The 23,825-nt window shown below is 39.2% G+C and overlaps 1 protein-coding gene across 3 annotated transcripts in view; it reads left to right on the top strand.

Moving 5' to 3' along the window:
• LOC146310094 (syntaxin-binding protein 4) overlaps positions 1 to 19,365 on the top strand; it is a 98,032-nt gene extending 78,667 nt beyond the window's left edge. For 2 of the 3 annotated variants that reach the window (XM_084744922.1, XM_084744924.1), the window contains exons 12-21: positions 291 to 379; positions 5,958 to 6,054; positions 11,057 to 11,184; positions 11,305 to 11,397; positions 12,338 to 12,403; positions 12,596 to 12,793; positions 17,066 to 17,182; positions 17,590 to 17,639; positions 17,731 to 17,864; positions 18,253 to 19,365. In XM_084744922.1, the coding sequence (XP_084601048.1) occupies positions 291 to 379; positions 5,958 to 6,054; positions 11,057 to 11,184; positions 11,305 to 11,397; positions 12,338 to 12,403; positions 12,596 to 12,793; positions 17,066 to 17,182; positions 17,590 to 17,639; positions 17,731 to 17,864; positions 18,253 to 18,311 (1,031 nt within the window). In that variant the 3' untranslated portion in view covers positions 18,312 to 19,365. The remainder of the gene's footprint in view (positions 1 to 290; positions 380 to 5,957; positions 6,055 to 11,056; positions 11,185 to 11,304; positions 11,398 to 12,337; positions 12,404 to 12,595; positions 12,794 to 17,065; positions 17,183 to 17,589; positions 17,640 to 17,730; positions 17,865 to 18,252) is intronic. The other variant, XM_084744923.1, reaches the window with a different exon arrangement.
• The last annotated feature ends 4,460 nt before the right edge of the window (positions 19,366 to 23,825 follow it).

Below are 23,825 nucleotides of genomic sequence, written 5' to 3'. Positions count from 1 at the left end.
ACACACACACACTCGCACACACCTCCCTTATCACCACAACCACTCACTTCCACCAAATCCACTGAGACTATCTGTCCATCCACTCTAATATTAAAGATTATCCAATGATATTTCTCCTCCTGTTGTTTACTAGCTGTTCTGTTGCCTCGTAGATTCTGTTTAAAGGCCAGCAGCACCTGCTTCCATAGCTCATACAAATACTGCGTGTTTTTCACTGTAGGAATGTCTCCTGATCAGTGCTGAAAATCAACCTTCTTCCTCCTCCCTGTTTTTTATTTTCCTGTCTCTAGGTTCAACCAGCCAGAGGTCACCAACGGGGACCAAACCTAAGATAACACTGGACCCCTACATTCGCCTCAAATCGGACAAGTTAGACTTGGTGAGTGCGGTCCTCTGGTCAGAGAAGTTATTTTAGACCCATACTGCTAATTATATTTTTCATATTGTGTGATGCCAAGCATGTTTGGAGTATTTCATTCAAGCCTTGGGGCATTCAGTGGTTGTTGTAGGTTTATTTGCTTCATGTGTGCATGAATCTTTCTCTGCTCATCCCATATGATATGATAAGCATGGGTCACTTTGCGGACATAGCCACCTTGGGCGTCTCCTTGTTGTGCCTTCACACCGTTTAACACACACCTACAAGTTTATTATCCAGCTTATACCATCGTCATTTACCAACAATATGAAATAAAAGCATTCACAGATTTTTTTGGTGAAGGTTTACCACTCGCTATCTAAAGTTATGAAGCAAGAGCTTATCGTTTTTATGACAAGAAATAATTCTAGTCCTTTCACAACCACAACAAGACCTGACCACACATACAAGCGATATCCCAGTGGTGCACTTGAGATCATTATTATTATTATTTATTCGTAAGTAATGTAATTTTTTTAAATCAGCCATATTTCTATAGAGTTGGAGGAAAGTTTACTTACGTTTAACTCCCAAAAGTTCCCAAAAGTTCTGCATCCTTTTCGAGGACAGTCTTATGAAAAGGCTGATGTGGATCATAATAAAGATCACTTCTTCTCAACCATGGAAGGAGAAACAGAAAAAGGGAAACAGAAAAATCGATTTCTAACCAGATAAAATAGCGTGAAACTTCGCTGAAATAGAGGCGAGCAATTTTTCAAGCACGTGATGCATCGGTGCGTGTTAGGACATCCTCATTTAGGAAAACTGAAGCAATCAGCTGTTCACTCACTCACTTGCTCGTTCGCATCACCTCCAGTTAGGAAGTGGTGTGAGCTTTGACAGCTGTGCTCTTCAATGGTTACAAGTTGGTTGGTGGATAAATTTCGAACAGTGATTAAACTTGAGGCGAACCATTTGTGCATTTAACAGTTTTAACGCACACCTGCCAGCCAATCAGAAAACAGTATTCACACAGACCACGGTAAAAAATTAAAAATAAGATGTGCATGAAGATCCATAGAAAGACACAGAATATAATACTAATAACAGAAAAGTATCACACATTTCTGTTTCTAGAATATTTGAACTGCTTTCATTTTCTTTTGTGTTCTTTTAACATGTCTCTGAATAAAGTGTAGATAATGTTTCAGACACACTTTCTCTCTGAGAGTGTTTCTTCTCAGATTTCTGTCAGATTGTCCGGAGGCTGATGGAACTTGGCGATGAACTGATAAACTCCAGTTGAACTGTGACTGTGCAACATGTTCTCACTCCCAGCTCGTCAAAAATGACAGCTTGGGTGGTTTGGTAGCTCAGTTGGTGGAGCCTTCGCCCCATATACAGAGGCTGCAAACCCTCTGTGGCTTCAGCTTCCGCCTACAGCCCTTTGCTGCATATCCGCTGCTGCATTACCGATAGAGGCCGCCTGAACCGATGCACTCCTATCTTACACATTAAAGTCTGATGCATCAGATGCATGAGTGAATCGTTACACCTCTAGTATCTAACATAAAGCATAAATGAGCTTTAGGTCGGAGGTATACTTGCTTTTAAATACGCAACCCCATATGTACCCCAACACATTAACTTGAAATTGACTTGAAAGCACACTACTTTAATTACAGTAATTTGAGTATTTGCGGTGAGATACTTCCACTGATAACAGCAAAAAAACAACTTGCATCAAGGAGGTTAAATGATGCTTGCAGTTGCAATCCTGGTCATAAAATCTTCTTTACTATATGTTATGAAACATTACTGGCTTCAGGATTTCTCAACATCACAAATTTGGACTTTAAAATCACCTTTTTAGAGCAAAATTAAAGTAAATTCCTTTTTTTTTTTTTTTGCACTTATTGGCTCATTATGCTAACTACTCAAATTGCTCAACATTCATGTCTTAGTGTTATGTCCCGGTCTAGGGGAACCCTGAACATAACAAATAGTGTGCTCCCTCTGTCTTCCCACTCCAAAGAAGGCCAGCGACCAAGTTGCCAAGTTCAAGAAAAGGTGCAGTTTTATTTTACTTCAGGGGGAGAAACAGGCCAAAATAGCAAACATATCAATCTAAAGAAAACCCTGAACTTACCTAACGAAAGTAATAGAAAATAAATGACAAAATACTAACCTGATCTCCTAACTGAATATAAACAGGAGAAAACAAGGTTAAAAACAAAAGGCTTCCCCCCCTTACTAAACTGCCCTACTATTTACACTTATTTACAATTTTTACAAAAGCTTGAGGCTTATTCTGCACATGCTCCCAGTGATCTATCAAACAATTTCTCTAAGTAAATACGAACAATCTTACATCTACTCGTCTACAAAAATTACTCTGACCAAACAATTCGCAACACCATGCTGGCGGTTCTTTGTGGTGGAGAGGCTGGAGAGGAGACAGAATGCAGGCCGCCGGCGTTCAAATAGGCCTTGGGCTCCGCCCCCTGACCAATCGCGGAGCAGCAATCCTCCTCATCATCATCATCCTGCGCCACCTGTTCCCAATTCACGCTGGAGAGCAAAACACACACACACGCACACACACACACACACACACACACACACTGGGAGAGGAGACACTGCAGCAAAGGACAAACACATTCACAAATGACCCACAGGGTCATAACATTAGCAACCAAACTTAATCTCATTTACTAAGCATATAAATGGTATTTTAATCATAAAAGTTCATAAGAAACACTACTGCTGGGTTTCACGTAGGCCACATAGAGGCTTACAGTAGACTAAAATGTCAAAGAGAGATGAAAATAGGATTTTAGTAGATTTGTGTAATGAGGCCCCTGGTGAATGTGAAGGCTGTTGAATATGATTCACATCTTTTTCATAATAATCAAAATTATCTTGTGACCTGTATAGAAAACCCTGCATTCATTGTGTTTCTACACTCATTTTTTATTTAGGTTTTTAGAGAAACTCCATGAAACAAATCTACACTGATGATTCTCTCGTTCTGATTAACTCACTTGCAACTTTTTCACAGTTGTAGCAGTTTTTCAGCCGCGAGCTCTTTCCTCATCTAATTATTGATCTCTCTCTTGCAGCCTCTCTCTGCTCGCTCTATCATACTCGGGCTCTTCATTTGTACATTATTTTTACCCTATCAGCACATTCTCTCCCTGCTCTCCCTCTCACCCCTGCCCTCCCACCTCCCATCTCTCTTCTCGTGGTCTCTGTTTTCCTCTGGCTCCTCTGTCTCTGCCCTCTGCACAGTTCTGTTACTGCTATTCAGCTTTGATTTTACATTTTTTTTTCCCAGATCCCTCTCAGCCGAAGGTTGACCCTAATCTACCAATTCATTAATGGGATTAGAGAGACAGAGAGAGTTGAAATGTTGAATACAGGCACAATTCTCTCTTGATCTGTTGGCGTCTTTGCAAAAGAGACAGAGATGGATTATGGATATTTTTAGCTTTGACAGTTACTGTAATAGGTGAGGAAATGTCACAAAGGACAAAAAGTGAATGAAAGCAGACTGGAAGCAGAGACAAACCATTTTAAAGGTTGAACAGTGTACAATACTGGCTCATTAGATCAGAGGGTAGTTGGGCTTTATGTATATTATTGGATATCAACATTGTTTAAGGTTTAGACAACAGTTTGAGCTTGATGGCACAGAGAAAGAAGATGTATCATGCTTACGGCTATGACAGCATCAATTTTTTCCTTACTGTGGTGGTGACAAATCAACAATACCACAGGAACTGCGATTACAGTAATAGTTATGTTTTATTGGACTTTATTGAAGCGTACCATCATTAATGTAGCATAGCTTTTTTAAGGAATAGGGCAGTACATAAGTGTGTGTGGTGTAGAAGTGAGGGCGAGCAGGCAACAAGTGAATAACGATACTGCTCAGAGCAGAGCACGAATTTATACTTAACACTATGTTGTCAGTCTGGCAGTAAATGTACAGTTCAGGTTACAGTGTGTCAGGTAATAAATGCTGCAGCTTCTCAACACCAACAAAAGTCTTGTCTGTTGTTTCCTAACAGCTGAAACAGTGACAGGGTTAGCCCAAAGTAAGCTAAGCAGGAAAGGCTAACTTTGGGCTAATGCTAAGACTAGCATTGTACCTTTACAACTTCGGCTCTTGTGCAATCGTATCACTTTCAGAAGCTTTGTAATTTAGCCTTTTAGTGTAGTTTCACACTAACATAAAGAGAAACACACACCGCCACCAGTTTATTAAGTACACCTACTGTAAACCAATGTGATCTAATAGAACAGTCATGCAGTAAATCCTCCCTTCATGTAGGATATAATCTTCCATTTTTATTGCCACCAGGCGTAAGCTGTTTTTACTGACTGCTGACTCCTCACTCCTGTTAACCACCTGGGAGGGGCTGCAAGTCATCAACAACTGCTAGGCTAAAAACAAGGCTCACCCAGTCTGTCGCAGGCCACAATTTGGCCTTTGTCATGGCTCAAAAAATGACATCCATAGAAAAGTTTGGTCTCATCTTAAACTGGAGCATCTGCAGATTCATCCCATGCCCGATATGTTATGATCCACTAAAGTTAGGCACAATAAGAGATGATTGAGTCCCTGTTTTGTTAGCTTCAACACCATATTGACTGTAAGAGAACCACCACGAGTCTCTGTGCAGTCGCTATAGTGGAGCATTCAAGGTCTGCAAGTAACTCATTTTAGTCTGAACCAGTTTTCATGAAGTTTGTCTTTTATAAACATGAGAAACTGAACATAATAATGGTTATTTGTTAGAATTAAAGTTGATATGGGTGATCCAATCAGCTCTCTGCCAAAATATTAATCTTCTGAATAGACTTCTTCTACTACAACCTCCAACCTGTGAATACGCAAAAATTATTATTCAGAATAATTCAGAAAACAGACAATTATTCAGAATTTCAGCATTTGTGAGTTCTTCAAAAATGTATTTTTCTATACCTATAATATTGTTGTAAAGCCGCATAGTTGCTTGTAGTGTTAAAAAAAAAATTACAATGTTCAAATTGACTTTGGACTCACTGACCTGTTTATTATTTTCCTGTTAAGTTTATACTGTTAGGTGAACCCAGGATGCTCGGTTACATTACCATTACACTATTCTGTGAATCTTAAAGAAAACCGACTATTCTATACTGTACAGGAACACTTAATTAAAACTTAACATATACCTACTGAAAAGAACTTACACCATACCATACTATACAAAAAAATTATTAAAAACTTTGCGAATCTCCTCTGGTTGCATCTGACAGTTGTGGTGACATTGCAGTAGGTGCTTCACCAACTGTTGCCCGGCAGAGAACAGTGCAGGTGTTTCTAATTTTTGTCCAACCCATGTATATCATTATAAAGTTAATGATCACTGACCTTGCATGTGTAAATATTTGATGTGAAGCAACTTGTGACTCAGATTTGAAGACTATTCAAAATAATTTGTGCAAAGTGCTGCAGTTTGATGGCAGATGCTGCCGTGGCGCCATGCCAAAAATATGTCCCAGTGTCGTCTTTATTTCTGTCTCTGTTCATCTTTCCATCTGTGTGTCTCAGGCTTTGTCCTTCCTCGGGTTGGACGTCACAGAGGAGAAGAGGAAGAAGTTGAAACAGAGTCTGACCACTGACCCACAAGGCACTGTGGCCTATGGAGGTGAAGCACATGTACACAAACACACACACACACACTCACACACACTTCCAGCTGTGTCAACAGCAAGGTGAAATATCTATGTTGAAATCCTGTCAAATCACAGGCTCCGTGTGACGGCTGCATGTCAGCTACTGGTTGTGTCACTGTGTGTGATGTCACATTGTGTAACTGTGAGTCAGCTGTGTGTCTGTGTGTAGCCAGGCAGACAGTCACAGTACTGCATTTCTGTCACTGGATACCTGTAGCACGCAATAACAACAGCAGCTGGTTATGGCACTATAGAATAGTTTTAAATACTAATTACAAATCTGTCATGATGAAATGAATTATACCACTTTTTATATGCCATTTTAAACTTTTATCTTTGACGTTTGAATGTTTTTTTTTAACAAAGATCAGTATTTCATTATAGAATATCAGTAACATCTTTTCATTTTATTGATTGCACTAAAGTCAGTGTGCGAAATACGGGGGGGTCCAGGGGGGTCCGACCCCCCCGATTAACCCATGAGACCAACGAAAGCCTCAAAAGCAAAATTTGAAGGGGGTCTCAAATTTTGTCAAAAGAAATATTTTATTGTCACTAATGGTCACTAAAATGTTTTTTTAAGCTCAATTTAAAAAAAGAAATACTCACAAATATTTTTTGCCAAACGAAGCCAGCCAGTCCTGTGTGTGTATGCAAATTATGTGCGCACCAAACAGAAGAAAGACGTAACGTTGAGAAGTCATACTGGTCATACTAAAAATGGCAAGCAAGCGAAAGCTAAATCAGAGTGTATCACGCGCACACTTTGGGTTCACGTTCAAATAGGTGGCACTCAGAGATGAAGATGCTGGTGCAGGTAGCACAGTGGGCCCACTCACTACCAGAACAAAGGATCCTCTCCCACCCAGTGACTCCACAGAAGAACAAGGTGAAGTTGAGGCCGAGTGCTCTGAAGACGCAGCAGGTGCTGGGGTAACGTTAGCTGCTACTGCTGCTAGCACTGTCATATTTGCTGTAGATGGATGGTTAAATTATGTCACACGATCGGTCATACTGCAGGCTCTCATTTGCAAGTGCACTGATCGCGTGCTGATAGGCTAAACCTGACATTTATTCAGTCAATTGCTCTTGTAAATGCGCCAGATTGGTGTCAATTGTTGTTGTGTCTGCATTGTAATGCACAACTTTGCCTCTCCTTGTTATAAAACAACGTGCATCCATACAACTTTAGCCAATGCAACCTCCTATGTCAGTGTTGCTTTGCGAATATGGGATTATCAAAAATTGTTAAGTGTGTGCCTGTGTGCTGTCACGTAGGCTATAGACTGATTGTCTTGGCTTGCATCCATGAAATATTGTAATGTTATAGACCTACTGCATATTGAGAAAATTTAGATCGGTATTGCGCAACAATCGGGAGATGGGGACCCCCCCGAATATTGACGGGTATTTCGCACACTGACTAAAGTATATGTAACAATCAGGCTTGGGGAGTAACAGATTACATGTAATTGGATTACGTAGTCATCTAGTCAACTCAACTCACCGACTCAACTTGCAGAAATAAGATAAAATGGACACATCAAAAAAGTTTGCTGTAATGCTGTACTGTAATCCATTTAAAAAAAAAAGCATAATCAGATTGCAGTTACAATTAGTTAAAATGGGGAGTATTAGCAGGATTACAATTTTAAAATACACTCAAAAATAAAGACCGATATACAACCATGCAATGTGAACATATAACCCAAAGAACCTAAGACATCATGAGTCCCACAACACAACTCTGGTCTCAAAGAAACCAGCTAATCTTACAGTTGTCAATTCTTTATCATGTCCTCTAGATGTTTGGGTAATTAGTGATCGGAATAAGAACTTTATTGATCCGTCACTGGGGAAGTTTCCTTGTTACAGCTGCTCAAGTCAAAAACAAGAAGAAAAAAATGATTGAGTGATAATATGTGAAGAGGATTACAGGATAATTCCAGATGTATTTGTAATACACACATGTTGTGTAGCATAACTGTATACCATAAAAATATAAGAGTTTGCTCTAACTACACTGTGATCCATGTTGATCCATGTTTCCAAACAAAATCTGAAGCCATCCTCTTTTGTCTGTTTGGTAACAAGACTACAGTAAAAGGAGGAAACCTGGGCTGTGTTTGAATGATTATTGTATTATTTAATGTCATCATTTCATGACAGTAACTTGTTTCCAAGGATTCTGCAAAGATTTTCTATATATTTCAGTATAGTTGCTGTAAAAAATGTATGCAATTTGAATGGTGTTTTGCAGGTGGTGGAGTATGAATGAGCAAAGAGTTCATGGATTTTTTGAAAACTTGGTCTGTGAATGTATTTTGTGTAAAAAAAAAGTTTCACAGTTTGGTCCTCAGAGACTTCTGTTTCACTGACTGTGTGAAGAGTCAACTTCTTCGCTCTTTTAGCGTGTTCATGCACAACACTGATTATGACAGTGTCATGTCAGTCTTATGCACACTCCTTCAAATAAAGTGTTGCCCAACTTTCTCTGTGTCTATTTGTGGCAGAGAGAGAGACTCAGAACCAATAAGATGTGGATCATAACATGTTTGAATTAATTTAACACTTCTCATAAAGCCTAATCCTGAACTATGTTATAGAAGTAATGTTGGGTTCAGTCTCACTTCCTCTGATTGACAAGCTAACAAGACTTCAAGGCAGTGAGCAAACAGCCTCACTTTGATCCTCCAATTTTCCATCTGTGGTGTCAAATCCAAAATCCCTGCATACGTTGCTTCTCAGATGGTTTGGTGTCATGATTGTCTGTGTAGCACATCTCGCTAGTTTTCTCCACCATTTTGCATTAATAAAGACAACATCAGTAGCCTAGTTTACTGACAGAAACACTCCACAACTGATTTAAACCCCGGAGTCTGAAGCAGGAAGTAAAGATCATCAACTTAAAGTTAAGAAACAAAAAGGAGCAATTATACTTTGCTTCAGTTGCTAACAAGCATCAGCCAAACTGTTTATCTCACCTCCAAAACTCACTTTGACCATCAAAATAAGTTTGTTCAACCAAAACTCAGGCAACAATTCTCACTCAGACAGCACATATTGTCACTCAAACACACACAAGAGCTTACAGTTTTTCTCAAATGTACACACACAAAGACCTGAACTATGCACCTAAGTCTAAAAACTCTCATGTAAGCTCATGTATCAACAGCAAGCCTCCAAGACTGCACAATTCAATTGTTTTCACTCAAATATGACATTTTAAATCACACGTCTGAGCACAAATCACCTCATTTTGCAAACTTTGTTCACCTGGCCTTCAAAATGCCACACCCTCATTACCAACTGCTCTCACACACTTCTCACCTTTTCACACTCAGTTGGCAAAATGCTCCAATCATGTCAGAACAAAAAAGAGGCCTCAGGTGAGTTCTACTGTTTTGGGGAAGGTGTAGTAGTATGAAGACCAGAGAGGAAGAAGAAGATAGAGAGAAAGAGGAGGAGGAGGAAGAGGAAGGCCAATCAATAGTTCTAATGAAATCTGCAACTCTGGTTGACCATGTATTCAATCGTGGCATGACAGTGACCAGAACCATAAAGACAGTTTAAACAATGTCATTTTACTCATCAATGCAAATACTGAGAGTTTTACCAAGGTAGATAAAACTCTAACAATGTTGCAAATGTGCATTTTATCCTGTAGTGATACAAAGATTGTGGTGTATATGCAATATTTATATGATGTATTCACAGTCTGTATATTGCAGTACAGTATAGTTACAGTTTTGATACAGTATGTAACATAAAGTTGACTAACCTTGTTTCGGACAAAAAAACCCTAAACCTTAAAAATGGGGAAAAGGACAGAATTTCTACACAGTTTTATACATTTGAATGTGTAACATGGCCTCAAAAATTGAACTGTAGTTTCAGGAGACAACTGAGTGTTGAAACAACTGAGAAAAACTGTAAAAACAGTACCACAGGGCACCTTACAGAAATAAATCAGAAATGCAGCAATTTTTCTTCTGTTTCCTTTAATATAGCAATTTAATTGTGAAAAATAAAAAGTTGAAACAAATAGCTCCTGAAATTCTAGGGCTGCAATAATATTGTAACTACATAAAGTACATCAGTTACTACAGTGAGGTTTCTAGTCATCCCTCTGTCCTGTATTTGGCCACAAGTAGGTTTTCAACTAAAATTGCAAGAAGCTGTGTTTTGGATGATTATTATTTCCTTTTTTGTAAATATTCTGATAAGAGTTCCAATATATTTGAATGTGATTACTGCAAAAATGCACAAAATTTGACATGCTTTGAATGTGTTTTTAACAGTTTTGAAAGACAGCAGCGTGATAGCAACTGAAAAATGTGCTGCAAATCATATTTTGTAGCAATGTGTAGTTACATGGTGTATAATAGGCTTGTGTCATAACCTGTTAACGCAGAGCTGTTACATATATACATACCAGCTGTTACATATATACATACCATATTTCCTCAAATAGTGGCAGGCCTTTATTTGAAGCAGGCATGTAGGCCAGTATATTTGGTCATATTTCAATGTGAAGCCTCATTTTGATCAGCTCATGTTTGCCCTGTTAAGGTTTCTGCATTAAGTTATTAATACAAACTCAATACTCTGTTTCAAAATAAAAGCCCTCTAGTGTTTCAGTAGACAGAAATCCTTAATTTCTTAACAAGGCTTTTATTGTGAAACATTTGCAGGAATGTGGAAAATTCAAGGTTCCTGTGTGCACTTGAAGTGTAGCTACAGCCAACTGCAATGACTGAAATCAGACAATGACATTTAAAATGAGCAATCCAGTAGAACAAAGTGTTGGACATAGCTAAATTAAGATTTTTTTTTTCATTTATGACACAGCATGAATGAACATTTATACTAATATTGACACCCTGTATATTTTGGTGTTCTGTTGGTAATGGTAACTGTGGCCTGTCATCACTATCCAACATTTTCTCTCTGTGCTTGTCTGTCCACTTTCAGACTTTGTGGAAGCCACTCGGAGCATCTTCCAGGAGAACCTGGAGGAGCTGGGTTTAGGGGCGGGACCCTTCATGTTTTCCTATCACGAAGCAGCCAGTTTGATGGACACGTCAGCCTTCCACTCTCCTGTAAGTGCTCCTCACAATGTCTCGCGTCCAGCACACAAATTCAATAAAAAAATGACTAACTAACAGGTGTGTGTGTGTGTGTGTGTGTGTGTGTGTGTGTGTGTGTGGGTGGCTGTGCAGACGTATGAATCAGAGTGCAGCTACAGCAGTGAGGAGATGGAGCAGTTTCAGACCGAGGTGAAGCAGCTGCAAACCCAGATGAAGCAGCTCAAGGTGAACACACACACTCACTCGTCTTTTCTTTGTCTTATTGTCTTATTTTGAGCTTACTGAAGTCTCATCTGTTTCCCTACTTAGGAGAAAAAAGAAGCAAAACACAGGCAGGAGATCTTTTGCTGAGCTCATAGGTGTCTCAGACTGTATGGAGCATCAAGACTTTAATTTGGCCACTGAGACAAATTTAAGATCTCATTTAAGACAACTGAGTTTTCTTTTAGATCTCGCTGTTATCTCAAGAGCTGATTATTTAAGACGAATTTAAGATCTGTGCCGTGAGACAAAAAAAGAGCATTTTAAGATCAATTTGGCTCAAATTAGTCTCAGGCTGAGATGTGGCAAAGGTGAATTCAGCTTAAATTCTTAATTCTTAAATTCTTAAATTCTTAAATTTGGCTGTCAGGAGCTGAATATAAGAAGTGTGAGAAAACAGTCTAAGTCTCATATTGGTGAGTTCATCTATGTCTAGGAGACACGGGCTAGACAAAGACAAGATCGTATTTTGAATTTTCCTTTCCTTTGGGTTATTACATACCTTTTTAGAAGGTACTCTCAGTTTTGTTTGCTGTTAGAGAGCATTGAGCGAAAGTAATTAAATAAAAGGAAAAAAGAAAAACAGAACACAAGACAAATCCCTGCCGTAGGTGACGTTAGAAAGATGAAAGCGTATTCTACTGCATTAGTAATGCCATGGGAGCATTCCAACTTTAAACTTTTTGTCTGAGTCAAAGAAGCCACTGAGACTGAGCAAAGCTGAAGTGGCTCAAAGCCAAATCTCAACAACTGACACATGTCTGTGTTCACCAGATCAAGTGAAGTGAATGAGGGCAGAAGGAGGTGTTTCCTCTGTTTTGTAGCTGAACTCAGTCAGAGTCACTGACCTGATGGTTAGAGCTGTTAAAAGTTCCTGGGCTCAATCTGCTGCCTCTGTTGGCAGGTGATGCTGAAGGACATGGAGCACAGCAAGAAAACCCTGGAGGAGGAGCTGCAGAGGACCTCCGAGGTGAGAGACGAGCCAAGACAGAGCGAAGACATCCTGCATGCACACGCAGAGAAGGCTGTGTTATTTTACAGCACTTTAGATGTTGAACGCATTCAATGCAGTGAGATTAATTCACAAATGTACAATCAAGCGTCTGAATATTGTTGCTTCCAACAAAAGAATACACTCACCACATTCTGTTGTCCTGTGCAGAAAGCATGTTTGACTGTGGAGGAGAACAACCGTCTGAAGAGTCGCCTGCAGGCCGTGGAGGCCGAGGTGGGGCAGCGGCAGGCCAGCAGTGCGGAGCAGGACTACGAGGAGGTCATCCAGCTGCTGGAGGCTGAGATCAAAGACCTGAAGAACCAGCTGGCCAGTAAGAGGCAAGCACGAGCAGTGGAGGCCTCCAAGGTGAGTCTGTTATTTTCTACCTCTGATGTACTACATGTCAGAAGGAAATACTGTACTTGTTACCACGCTACATTTATTTGAGTGCTTTAGTTACTAGCTACCAGGTTTTAGGAGTAATAGATTACAGTAATGGGATTATGTAATCTGGACACAAAAAAGGTAACTGTATTCCATTACAGTTACAGATAAAAAAACGTAATCAGAGTACAGATACATTTAGTAAACATGGGGATTATTGGTAGGATTAAGATTTTAAAATAATGACTACACATGCACAGTGCACACAGCTGCCAATTCATTACCATGGCCTCTGGTGACAAAATGCTTCACTGGGTGGAAATTTCACCATTTATTGTCTTTAAATCAATCAATCACTTGCAAACAACAAAGGAAGGAACAGCTGGACAAACTAATAAACCTAACAACCAAACACTTGATTATTAATGAACTATTAAATTAATCTGCCTCTATTTTAATGACTGAATAATTGTTTTGAGTCATTTTTTAATTCAAAAAGTCTCTGATTTCAGCTTCGTAAATATGAATATTTCTTAGTTTCTTTACTCCTCTCTGACAGTTAACAAACTAGACTTAATCACTCCTTGCAGATTGTGTTTAAAGAGGTATAGAGGAGTGATGAACAAATATCTTGGACCCCCTGTTGGAGCCTGCAGGTGGATGCTGGGATGGTGGTGGGGCTGAATGAACAGGGAGTGATGCTGATACAGGGCAGCAGTGTCGCTGACAGACAGAGGGAGAGATTTTAGCAGTTTAAGCAGACCACCAGATTGGAAGGGTGCGTTTGGTTTGAGTGTGAGGCATGTTACGTGTGATTGCAGTGCAGCTCAAGTTGACTACCTGAACTAGCTTTTGTGAAAAACACAAGATATTTGAGGATGTCATCTTGGGAAACACTGGTCAACATTTTTCTGGCATTTTATGGAACAAGTAAGTAATTGATTAATGGAAAAAATGGTTAGCAAATTAATGAAAATAAAAATAATCATTACAGGAAAGACTTGAAAAATAGGTCCAAACATGTGGAGCACATGGATGAACATCTGACCTGTTTTCCAACTGACTGAACACTGATTGTGTCAGGATTAATTAATTGATTGCAATAGGCAAGTTTGTCTTGTCTCACTACTGGCATGCAGGAAGTTGTCAGTGGAGATGTTTCTTGTTAGACGTGTTAATGATAAGCAGCAGATAACTGAGGCTTTCTTTAACCTGCTTCATGTTGTCTTCACTATCTACAATCTGCAAACCTGCACCTGAGACTTGTTAGAGAAAACACAATATGACCACAGTCATATTGACAGTTCTTGCTGTCCCCTTGCGGTATCTCTGTAGCTACCATAGCAACATTGTGTAGTCACATGATGCGTAAGTGTCACGATCTCTTAATGCAGAGCTATTACATATCTATATACCATGTTTCCTTAAATTATAATAATTCCATATACTTTCCTCAACTGCAGTCTGCGACCGGCCTTTATTTGAAGCAGGCTTGTATTAGAGGCAGGCCTTTATTTTTGATTCCCTCCAACTGATAAGTATATTTGATCAGATATTAGTATGAAGCCTCATTTTGATTTTCTTGCATTTGCCCTGTTAAGGTTTCTATATTATGTTATTAATACGTTCAACTCACCCAACACTTCCTGTATCCATTTCAAATTAAAAGCCCTCTAGTGTTTCAATAGAAAGGAACCCTTCATTTCTTAAGGTTTTTATTGTGAAACATAAGCAAAAATATGTTGTGGAAAATATAAGGTTCACATATGCGCCTGAAATGTAGCTACTGCCCTCGTGTGGCACTTTTGAAAATTACAACATGCAGTTTAGTAATATAACATTTACATACATCTGAAAGACTGAAAACAGACAATAACATTTAAGATAAGTAATCAAGCACAACAAAGCATTGAAAATAGCATGGTTATATTGTTATATTACATCGTGCTTAGTTAAACATAAGGAGTTCATCAATCCTTGTTTTTTTCCTGGCCAAAATTCAAATTATTTAGCTTTTATTTGGTTTTTATTTAAGGAAAATTAGTACATACAGTTAGTACCCTTTACATTCTATGTCACTGCATAATTCATAACACGGACTTATTTAATAATCTGTTGGACGGCAGCACATAGAGTGTCTGTATCTCCTGCAGGCAGGAGGCAAACAGCATAAGAACAGCCTCTCTAGCTATCACGGACGTATTCCAGAGCCAACACTTGTGCAGACACGAACCTTCTCCCTGCACATCACATTGCGTGGAATATCCTCTCCTCTGTCTCCCCGCCATCCTCCGTCACAAGCTGGAGGCCCTGCAGCAGCATCAGTGTGCCGCCTGCTTTTGTAGCCGCGTCTCTGTGAAACACATCAAGCGGCATTTCCAACAGCCCTGCTGACTGAGCCACAGAGCTCAGCCTCTGTTTTCAGCAGCAGCCAGCTTTGAAATGAATATGAAAAGGAGGCTGTATATTGATTTCCTCTGGCTCTCAGGCTTACTGCCTCACTACCTGTGGCTTTTCATCTCAGGTGGTAAATCCTGTGGCTGTACTCTGGCTGGCACACAGCCTCACAGGAATCACAGCATTATCCAGTTGACAAAGATGATGGGAGAATAACAGAAACGAGGACAGAGAGTGTTTGAAACCTCTTCAACATCGTCCTCTGAGGAGCAGAAAAAATATAACAGCTGTGGAGTGTATGATCACATGGTTAAATACACGGTCTGGTCAACCAGAACCTACCTCCTACCCCGTCTTCATTCCCTTCTTCCATATTTCCTTCATTGCTTCTCTTCCAATCATTCTTCTCTGTCATGATATTTTTAGAGTGAAAGTTTCTGTTATGAATCTGCTTTGAAGTTCCCATCCTCCCATTTTATGTAAAATATATCAGCCAAAATACTGCAAGTTTTTAAGCTCATTGAGGGGGAAAAGTTGGCATATGCCAAAATGAAACAAAGTGCTCAAAGTGCCAAAAACACATTTGAAAAAATCAGTCTTTTAAAGGAATCATGACCTAGTTACTGAAAATCATCCACAGACTCTGCTGGGAGCAGTTTCATTTTGGAACTACTTTCTTTTGTAGTAATAAAGTAGTTCCGGTAGATTCTATCATAGAGAGAAAGTAGTTCCTACATGAAACTGTTCATAACAAGGTCTGTGGATTATTTTCAGTAACCAGGTCATGTTTCCTTTTTCACATGTATTTTTTGGCGCTTTGAGCACCACAAGCTGAGAGCCAGAGAGTCTCATTATATTGGAGTGAAGGCGAGGTCTCCAAAACATCTCACACCAAACTGTGTAACTATGTATCAGGGTGTTTAGACATTTTGAAGGTGGGATTTTTAATACTGTCATTGTGAATAAACAGACTCTAGAAGTAGTTTTTTATTGATGGAAAGTAAAAATATAAAATGAGATTAATGTATTAAAACAGGGACCTGTCTGTCGTGTCTGCTCTGTAGATATCAGAGCTAATCAATTCATGACTGTTATGAAAATATTACCACATATAACTTTATCTTTAGCTGACTTTTTACAACTACAGCAGTTTATTAGCTACATGATTTTGACCATCAATTGTACATAATCTCTGTTTACCCATTTGATGTGTTGCTATATGCCACAGTAAAGTGTCATTATTTCCTTTGTATTATTTATATTATTCTATGGGCCATATGTATTTACAATCAGCAATACCTTTCTGTGTAGGCTAATTTCTTATTAAGACGCCCAGAATTATAGGCTAGACAATGTCATACATGCTGCAATGCCTTCCATCACCAGCAGCTCAGTTTTTACAGTGTTATTGTTCGTGTTTTACACAAATACCATCATATATAGTTTACCCCGGTGAAATGTCAGGGAGTTATGATGAGACTGATACCGCCCAAGCCTAATAAATAACACTATAGGTAAGAGGATAAGTATGTATTTTTGGGGTGATCTTTCCCTTTAAAGCATATTGTTGTGTGGGTGAGGTGAAGGTTGATGTCCCTTTTTTTTTTTGGCCGAGAATATTTTCTACTACTTCTTCTAATGGTCTTCTTAAGTAAAAATCAACCATTTAATCCCATCAGATCTGAGAAGTGCACAGAGCTGTGAACAGGTCTGCTTCTCTGATGAAAAGTTGACATTTGACAGTTGGAGTTACATGTTCACGACGAGTTCACAGTATTTTCCACTGTATGGCCTACTTGTACACACTGACACAGATGATTGATAGGATGTGTGTGTGATCTGTGTGTGTGTTGTCAGGAGGAGGTGCAGGAGCTAAACAGGAGGCTGACGAACATCGACTGCCAGCTGAGGAAGTCTGAGCTGAGCAGGAAACACCTGGAAATGTCCAACAAGAGACTGCTGGGCTTTGCACAGGTGACACACACTGTCTCACATGTCGGTCTGTCCATCTCTGAGGGGTTTCTGTCTCCATACAGAGACTCAAAACTACAGTCCGTGTTGTGTAAGTTCACACTTAGTCAAAAGAAAAAAGAAAAAAAGGACTGCCAGTGGATGAACTTCCTCCATGACAGTCAGTGTGTGTTCTGTCACATCTCTTAATCCATGTAGACTGGGACACTGGAATCAACAGATGGCCAATCAGAAACACCACTTCCAAACATCCCCACCTATTCCCAGTCTCTGTAACTGTTATGGAGTCAGTCTGCCCCCCAGTGGTCGACAGACACACTGCAGCTCTCTGCAACATGATAAACCAGCCAGATATTGTCTTTAGCGCCTCAGTATTATTATATTTTCTCCTCCCTCGTCTCTGTCCGCAGAACGTCCACAAAGTGCTGACGACACCCAGCCTGTTTGGAGGAGAAGGCGGGTAAGTGACACTCTGAACATCACAGTACAGTCACCCCCCCCGCTGCTCAGTAAGAGTTCTGCTGTAAACACTCCTCCTGTGTGTGTATCAGGAGTAACAGGTCGTCTCCAGCCACCGACAGCCCCGACACCCCGTCGCCACTTCCTGATCCCGCCTTCCAACTGGCTGTGGAGGCCAAAGAGCTGGTGGAGGGAGTGTGCAGCCTCCCTGCTGATACAGACAAAGGTACAGAGTGCAACACAATCACACTGCAGCTGAAACAACCAGGAGATAAATCCTTTAGATAATATATTCATTTTGCAGTAACTTTGATCATCAGTCATACAACCATGTGACTAACTTTTCAAGCAAAAATGCCAATAAATTCCCTGCATTTCTTTCTCCTCTATTGGAAAGTAATCAAGTTACTTTAATACTATGATACATTTTTTAACAGGCAATAAGTAACTGTATCAGAGTACATTTTTAAGTAACCCTCCCAACCCTGAATATTTCCCTCTGAATTCTAGTGGAGTAAAATGTAGCATGAAAAGACACATTTGTACTTTGTCTCATTCCACTGACTGTCACTCTGTTAAAACTGATTTCCTGTCCGACTGTGATTGGCCCGCAGCATCAGAGAGTGAGTCTGAGGCAGCATCAGTCCCAGATGTCGGCCCTCATCACATGTGAGCAATCAAAGAGCCAGAGAGGACCGTAGGAGGACCTGGGCCGGCTGGAGAGACCGGACGAGCAGCTGAACCCACGACGGACGGACCGCACCACCGCCGCCGTCACCGGACAGGACGCCATCTAATACACCTTCTCAAAATAATGACTATCACTTCAAGGAATTCAGATCACAGCCAATGTTTTAATGCCAAAGCTTGTTCGAACAAATTAGTGTCTTCCTCTGAAATCTTCCACAGCCTCCGCAGAGGGTTCAGCAGCGGGACTCAGCCGCGGCCCGAGGACTCCGCGCCATTCGACGACGAATAACAGAAGTCTCTATGAGAAGTGCTCTGCCAAATAAAACGTCTGCTGAAATCCTCTTTTGTGTTACTGACAGCAGGTGGTGTTGGAGGAGCTGCATGACCAAGTCCACAACACGCACACACACACACGCTGCTGTAAAACCTTGTTAATACTCCTCCCTGACCTCTTTTCTAACCCCCCATCCCAGCCCCCTCACCCTCCTCACCCCCCCTCACACACACATAGATTCACTCCATGCATGTGAAGGACTTGTTCGCCTGCAAAAGGACAATCCAGAGCCGGTCTGTTCTTCTTGTGTCATGATAACTCGCTGCCATCTGCCTCCGTCACACACCGTCGCTTGTTTGCTCTGCCGCAGACGAACTGTTGAGCAAAAAAGTAGAAAAAAAAAAAAGTCCCTTTTTTCCATCTCGCTAACTGTCCTCGTCGTGCCCTTATCCATGACTAAAAGGCAAAGAATGAGTATTTCCTCCGAGATGTTGGACTGGAGCAGTGTTTGTCATCTGCAGCTTCATCTCACTGCATGGTTCATGTTGATGGAGTGGCTTTAATGTTGCTGTAGCTCCTGCTGTGTAAACTTGTGTTTGGTAGTCACAGAGTTTAGGCAGACATCAGTCGTAGGCTACATGTGGAACATTGGTTTTCTTTGTACGGACGGCTGCAAACGCTGAAAAATGTCCTGTACTTCAACCAGATTGGTGTGGCCTCATGTCTTTCTGTTACTATTTTATATTAAAGGATTAACTCATGACTGTGTTCAGCGTCCTGTTTATTAATTCAAGTCAACTCACTTTTATTTGTATAGTTTTATCTGTATGTGTATTATTAGCATAGTGCCGAATCATAATAGAAGTTATCTGTTGTGAGCACGTACAGAGCTCATGTAGAGCAGGTTGAGTGTTTCTACCAAGAGCAGTGGTGAGGAAAAACCTCCTTTAACAGGCAGAAACCTCCAGTTCAGTTGAAATGTTATAGTTATTTTGTAAAACAGAGTTGATGATTTTTTAGAATAAATTGTAAGAAACTGATCAAAATAAAGAAACATGTTGCAACATTACAGTTATTATTAATAGTAGTCAGAGATGAGAAATAACTAATGAATACGTTGTTTCTGTAATTAAGTAGATTTTTCAGGTATCTGTTCTTTACTTGAGTATTTATTTTTCTGACAACTTTTTACTTTTACATCTTACATTTTAACACAAATATCTGTACTTTCTACTCCTTACATTTTCAAGACAGGTTCATTACTTTAGTTTTATCACATGACGAAACAAGGCGAAAATTATGTAAAAGGTGTAATAAGATGAATATGATGTAAAAAGAGAAAAATTATGTAAAGGAGTAACAAGATAAAAATGGCGTAACAATACATAAACCAAAAATGACAAAAAAACGTAACAATACAATAATGACATAACAAGACTAAAACAACGTAACAAAATGTTACATAACAAAAAATATGTAACAAGACGACAACGACAGAAAAGGTGGAACAGGAAAAAAACAAGATAAAAGACGTAACAAGACGAAACAGACAGAGGGGGAGAGTCTACTGTGGAATACAAGGGATTTTTCATGACACCATTAAAAAAACATTGGACTAATCTGCTTTATTGGCAGCTTACTGAGCTGCTTAGCTCCAAGGGGGCCACAGTGAAGTATGTTTTACCACCTTCCTCAACTAGCCGTTTTGGCACACTGACGCAGGTTTACATTGTTTTTCTGCTGCATTATTGTCAGTGTAGACTGCATCCACCCACTAAATCACCTACTACATATTCAGGAACTTTAAAGAAAGCATGTGTAGTAGATTGACTCCTGAATGTTACATGTTTTTGACAGGATGTCAGAAAAGAAGCTCTGAAACAGGACTCTGCTCGTCATGGCATCCATAGAAATGCAGCCACGCCCCCTGCCCATGTGTTGATCATCACTGACATCATCATCACTCAGCCTGACAGAGCTCCAAGTCCTGTTTAAAAATATTTGTTTAATCAGACTAAGTGTTTTAATTAAAATTGTTAAAAATAACCCCAAAATCAAAATGCACATTTTCCTCTTCCTCTTTCCTCCTGTAGTACTATTTATCATCTAGACAGTTTTGGTGTGAGTTGCAGAGTTTTGGACATATCAGCTGTAGACACGTCTGCCTTCACTCCAATAGTTTGTGGAGCTCAAAGAGCCGCAGCCCGGGCAGCGTGACCCGTGACCAGTCAATGGCTGCTGGGTCCAGAGGGGAGACCCTTCACCTGCTGCTAGGAGTCTCTAAGGATCCTTGAAGACTCCTTCTTGGAAACCAAGAATCTTGCAGAATCTCCCAGACAACTGAAGTGAATGGTGACCAGTTTTCAAACAGAACCTCAAACATAAAATGCCTCCACACTGTTCGTCTGGTGTAATCCAAGTCTAATTAATTAATTATTTGTATTTTAATTGTTAATCAAGACTGCTGACAATGATAGTTACTAAGCAACCAAGATGCATCTCCAACTGTATAGAAATGAACAATAAAACAGCTGCAATTTCTGTGAGGTCAGTATGACCATCTGTGGCTGAAACATAAAAATTACCTTTTTGTGTAATTTATATAAAAAACATTTTTAAGTTATGGCAGATATAAATTTGAAAATTGTCAAAATAACCTGCCTTGGCTGTTCTAGTGTTCTAGTGGTAAATTTATATGAAACAAAACTTGGAAAACTAGTGTTTTATAAGATAATGAATTACATATTTTTATTCTCAGAATAGTTGTTAAACAGGCTTCAGCTTTATAAGATATGAGTCTGATGTGTCTGACTGCTGCAGTGTTAGGACTGTCTAAAGGGAGACACTTTACTGTAAACGCAGTCTAACAGCAATCAGCAACAGGTTGTGGTTCGTGTTGTAATAAAATTGTTGCTCAAAACTGTAAAATTTCTTCAGGCTGCAACTACTGATTTTTTTTTTTTTTTTTTTTGGATTGCCTTTCCCATCAACATCCACCCTCCACAGTCTGTGCTCTTGTTATGTCACTCCATCTCCTTTTCGTTTCCCATGAAGCTCTGACTGCATTAATGATATCAGCGGTGGCTGTCTGCTGCCTCTCCTGTCTCAGACTCTCCAAGTCTCCAAGGTGCCTCAACTACAAGCTGCTTGGCTGCAGGAAAATCTAACACGTCGTGACTGCTTCAACTCATCATGATGTGTGCATTCAAAGCAGACTCATGGGTGACTGAGATCTCTGAACTGTTTCTTCCACAGTAGTGTCGTCGGCAGCAGGCTTTACAGTGCAGGCATGTTAACTGATCAGGGGAGAAATAAGAGAGGAAAACACAAATCTGATAGAACGATCCAGCATATCCCCAAACTTTAAAAAGAAAAAGTTACTGATGATTATTCAGATTACTCTGCTGCTGTCATCTTTTAACAAGACTGAGCAAAATAAAGTACGAAGTATTAATAAACAATAAACAGAGTGTTATTTTAAAAAGTATTCCGACACAGTTACTAATTAATTGTTAAAAATGTCGTCAGTAATCTAATCCAGGTATCACAATATTAAAGTAATGTAACTTGATTACTTTTGGATTACCTCAGCATAAAATATGGTGAAAATGTTTACCCTAAAAAAGTGTTTTTAGAGCTGCAACTACTGATTATTTTCATCACTGATTAATCAGTCGATTATTTTTTTTAGTTTTTATTAGTTGTTTGGTCCATAAAATGTCATAAAAGGTGAAATATGTTGATCAAAGCTCAAAATGACGTCCTCAGATGTCTTGTTTTGTCCACATTTAAGAAGCTGAAATCAGAGAATTTGCAGCTCTGATTAAATATACATTCATGCTGTAAAGGTGATGTGATGTAACATCATGTGAAATCAAACAAAATCTGCTGTTTCAACCAGGGGTGGAGGTAACTAATTACAAATACTCAGATTACTGTCATTAAATAGTTTTTTGGGTACTTGTACTTTTATGAATAGATTTTAAACTTGGTACTTTTACTGGTACTAAAGTACTCATTACACTACATAATCCTCTTAGTTACTTTTAAAATCATAGTTGAGTTCTGAGTACAATTTGAATTAATATCCAAACCTTTCATCTGCATTTTAGTAGCCAATCAGGTGATCTGATCACAAACAGGCCAATGAAAACCAGGACATATGGATGAAAAACAAAACACTGCAGCAGCACCATTAACAGATTAATCGATTAATCGCCAATGACAATTTAAACAATTACAAATGTATTCATGGATATTTAATCAGTCAGTCAGAAATGGCACTGCACCTCATTTGACTTTGTTCTGTCTGGTGGAGCCTTTTGTTAAATATAGAAACTTAAACTTAAAATGACAAAGAAATTAACAAAAAAAGCATCTTATAAATTATTAATGATTAATCGATCGTTGGCATTTCCAACTTCATTTTTACTGGCAAACTTACAGTGTGTAGTTCATGAGAAGCAGGAGATTTTTATCTAGATTAGATTTAGATGATGGTTGTTATGGTGGAAACACTACCAAAATCAACAAAATGTGAAAGCTGTAGTAGTTTTAAGTAAAATCAGTAATACCAATAAAATGTACTTAAAGAATGGAAAAATAAATATAATTAACAATTTAGTTCTTTTAAACTAAATTTCCAAGTGAGTTGTTTCCACTGTAAATGTTACAGTGGAAACAAACTTTGGTACTTCACACAAAAAATGGCAGAAATGTTGTTTTCAGACTTTCAAACATGGAGATTCACAACTTTTAATGTAATATCATTTCTATAACATCATACCCCTTCACAGGACAGAATTTGGACGTCTAGTCCTGAAAACCATCTTAAAACGTGAAAACAATCTGTTGTTGCTGTTTTTGTGTTTTATCAATTAAGAAATCATCAAAATGATCTGGAAATGAATGTCTGAAGCTTGCAACAAAGAAAGATGGAGCAATTCACCCTTCACTAAGCCCCGCCCTCCTTAGTTACTGTTGCCAAGTCTGATAAACTTTCCATTCTCACATTGCATGTATGCAGTTTACAGTGATATCAGTGGCAGATTGAACATGGAAGCAACTGTTGAAACATGAGGTCTGATGATGGTGGATTTTGTCGGTTAAAATAATGACTCACAAGTAGATTTCATAAATGTAGCTGTGTGATGTAAGATAATGCAATTAACTTATTAAAACAATTAACTGATAATCAAAATACATGATTAATCTAATAGTCAA

This window comes from Lutjanus erythropterus, chromosome 19 (genome assembly GCF_056507025.1).
Source record: "Lutjanus erythropterus isolate fLutEry1 chromosome 19, fLutEry1.hap2, whole genome shotgun sequence".
Taxonomy (NCBI): domain Eukaryota; kingdom Metazoa; phylum Chordata; class Actinopteri; order Lutjaniformes; family Lutjanidae; genus Lutjanus; species Lutjanus erythropterus.
This window is presented reverse-complemented; position numbering and strand designations above follow the sequence as displayed.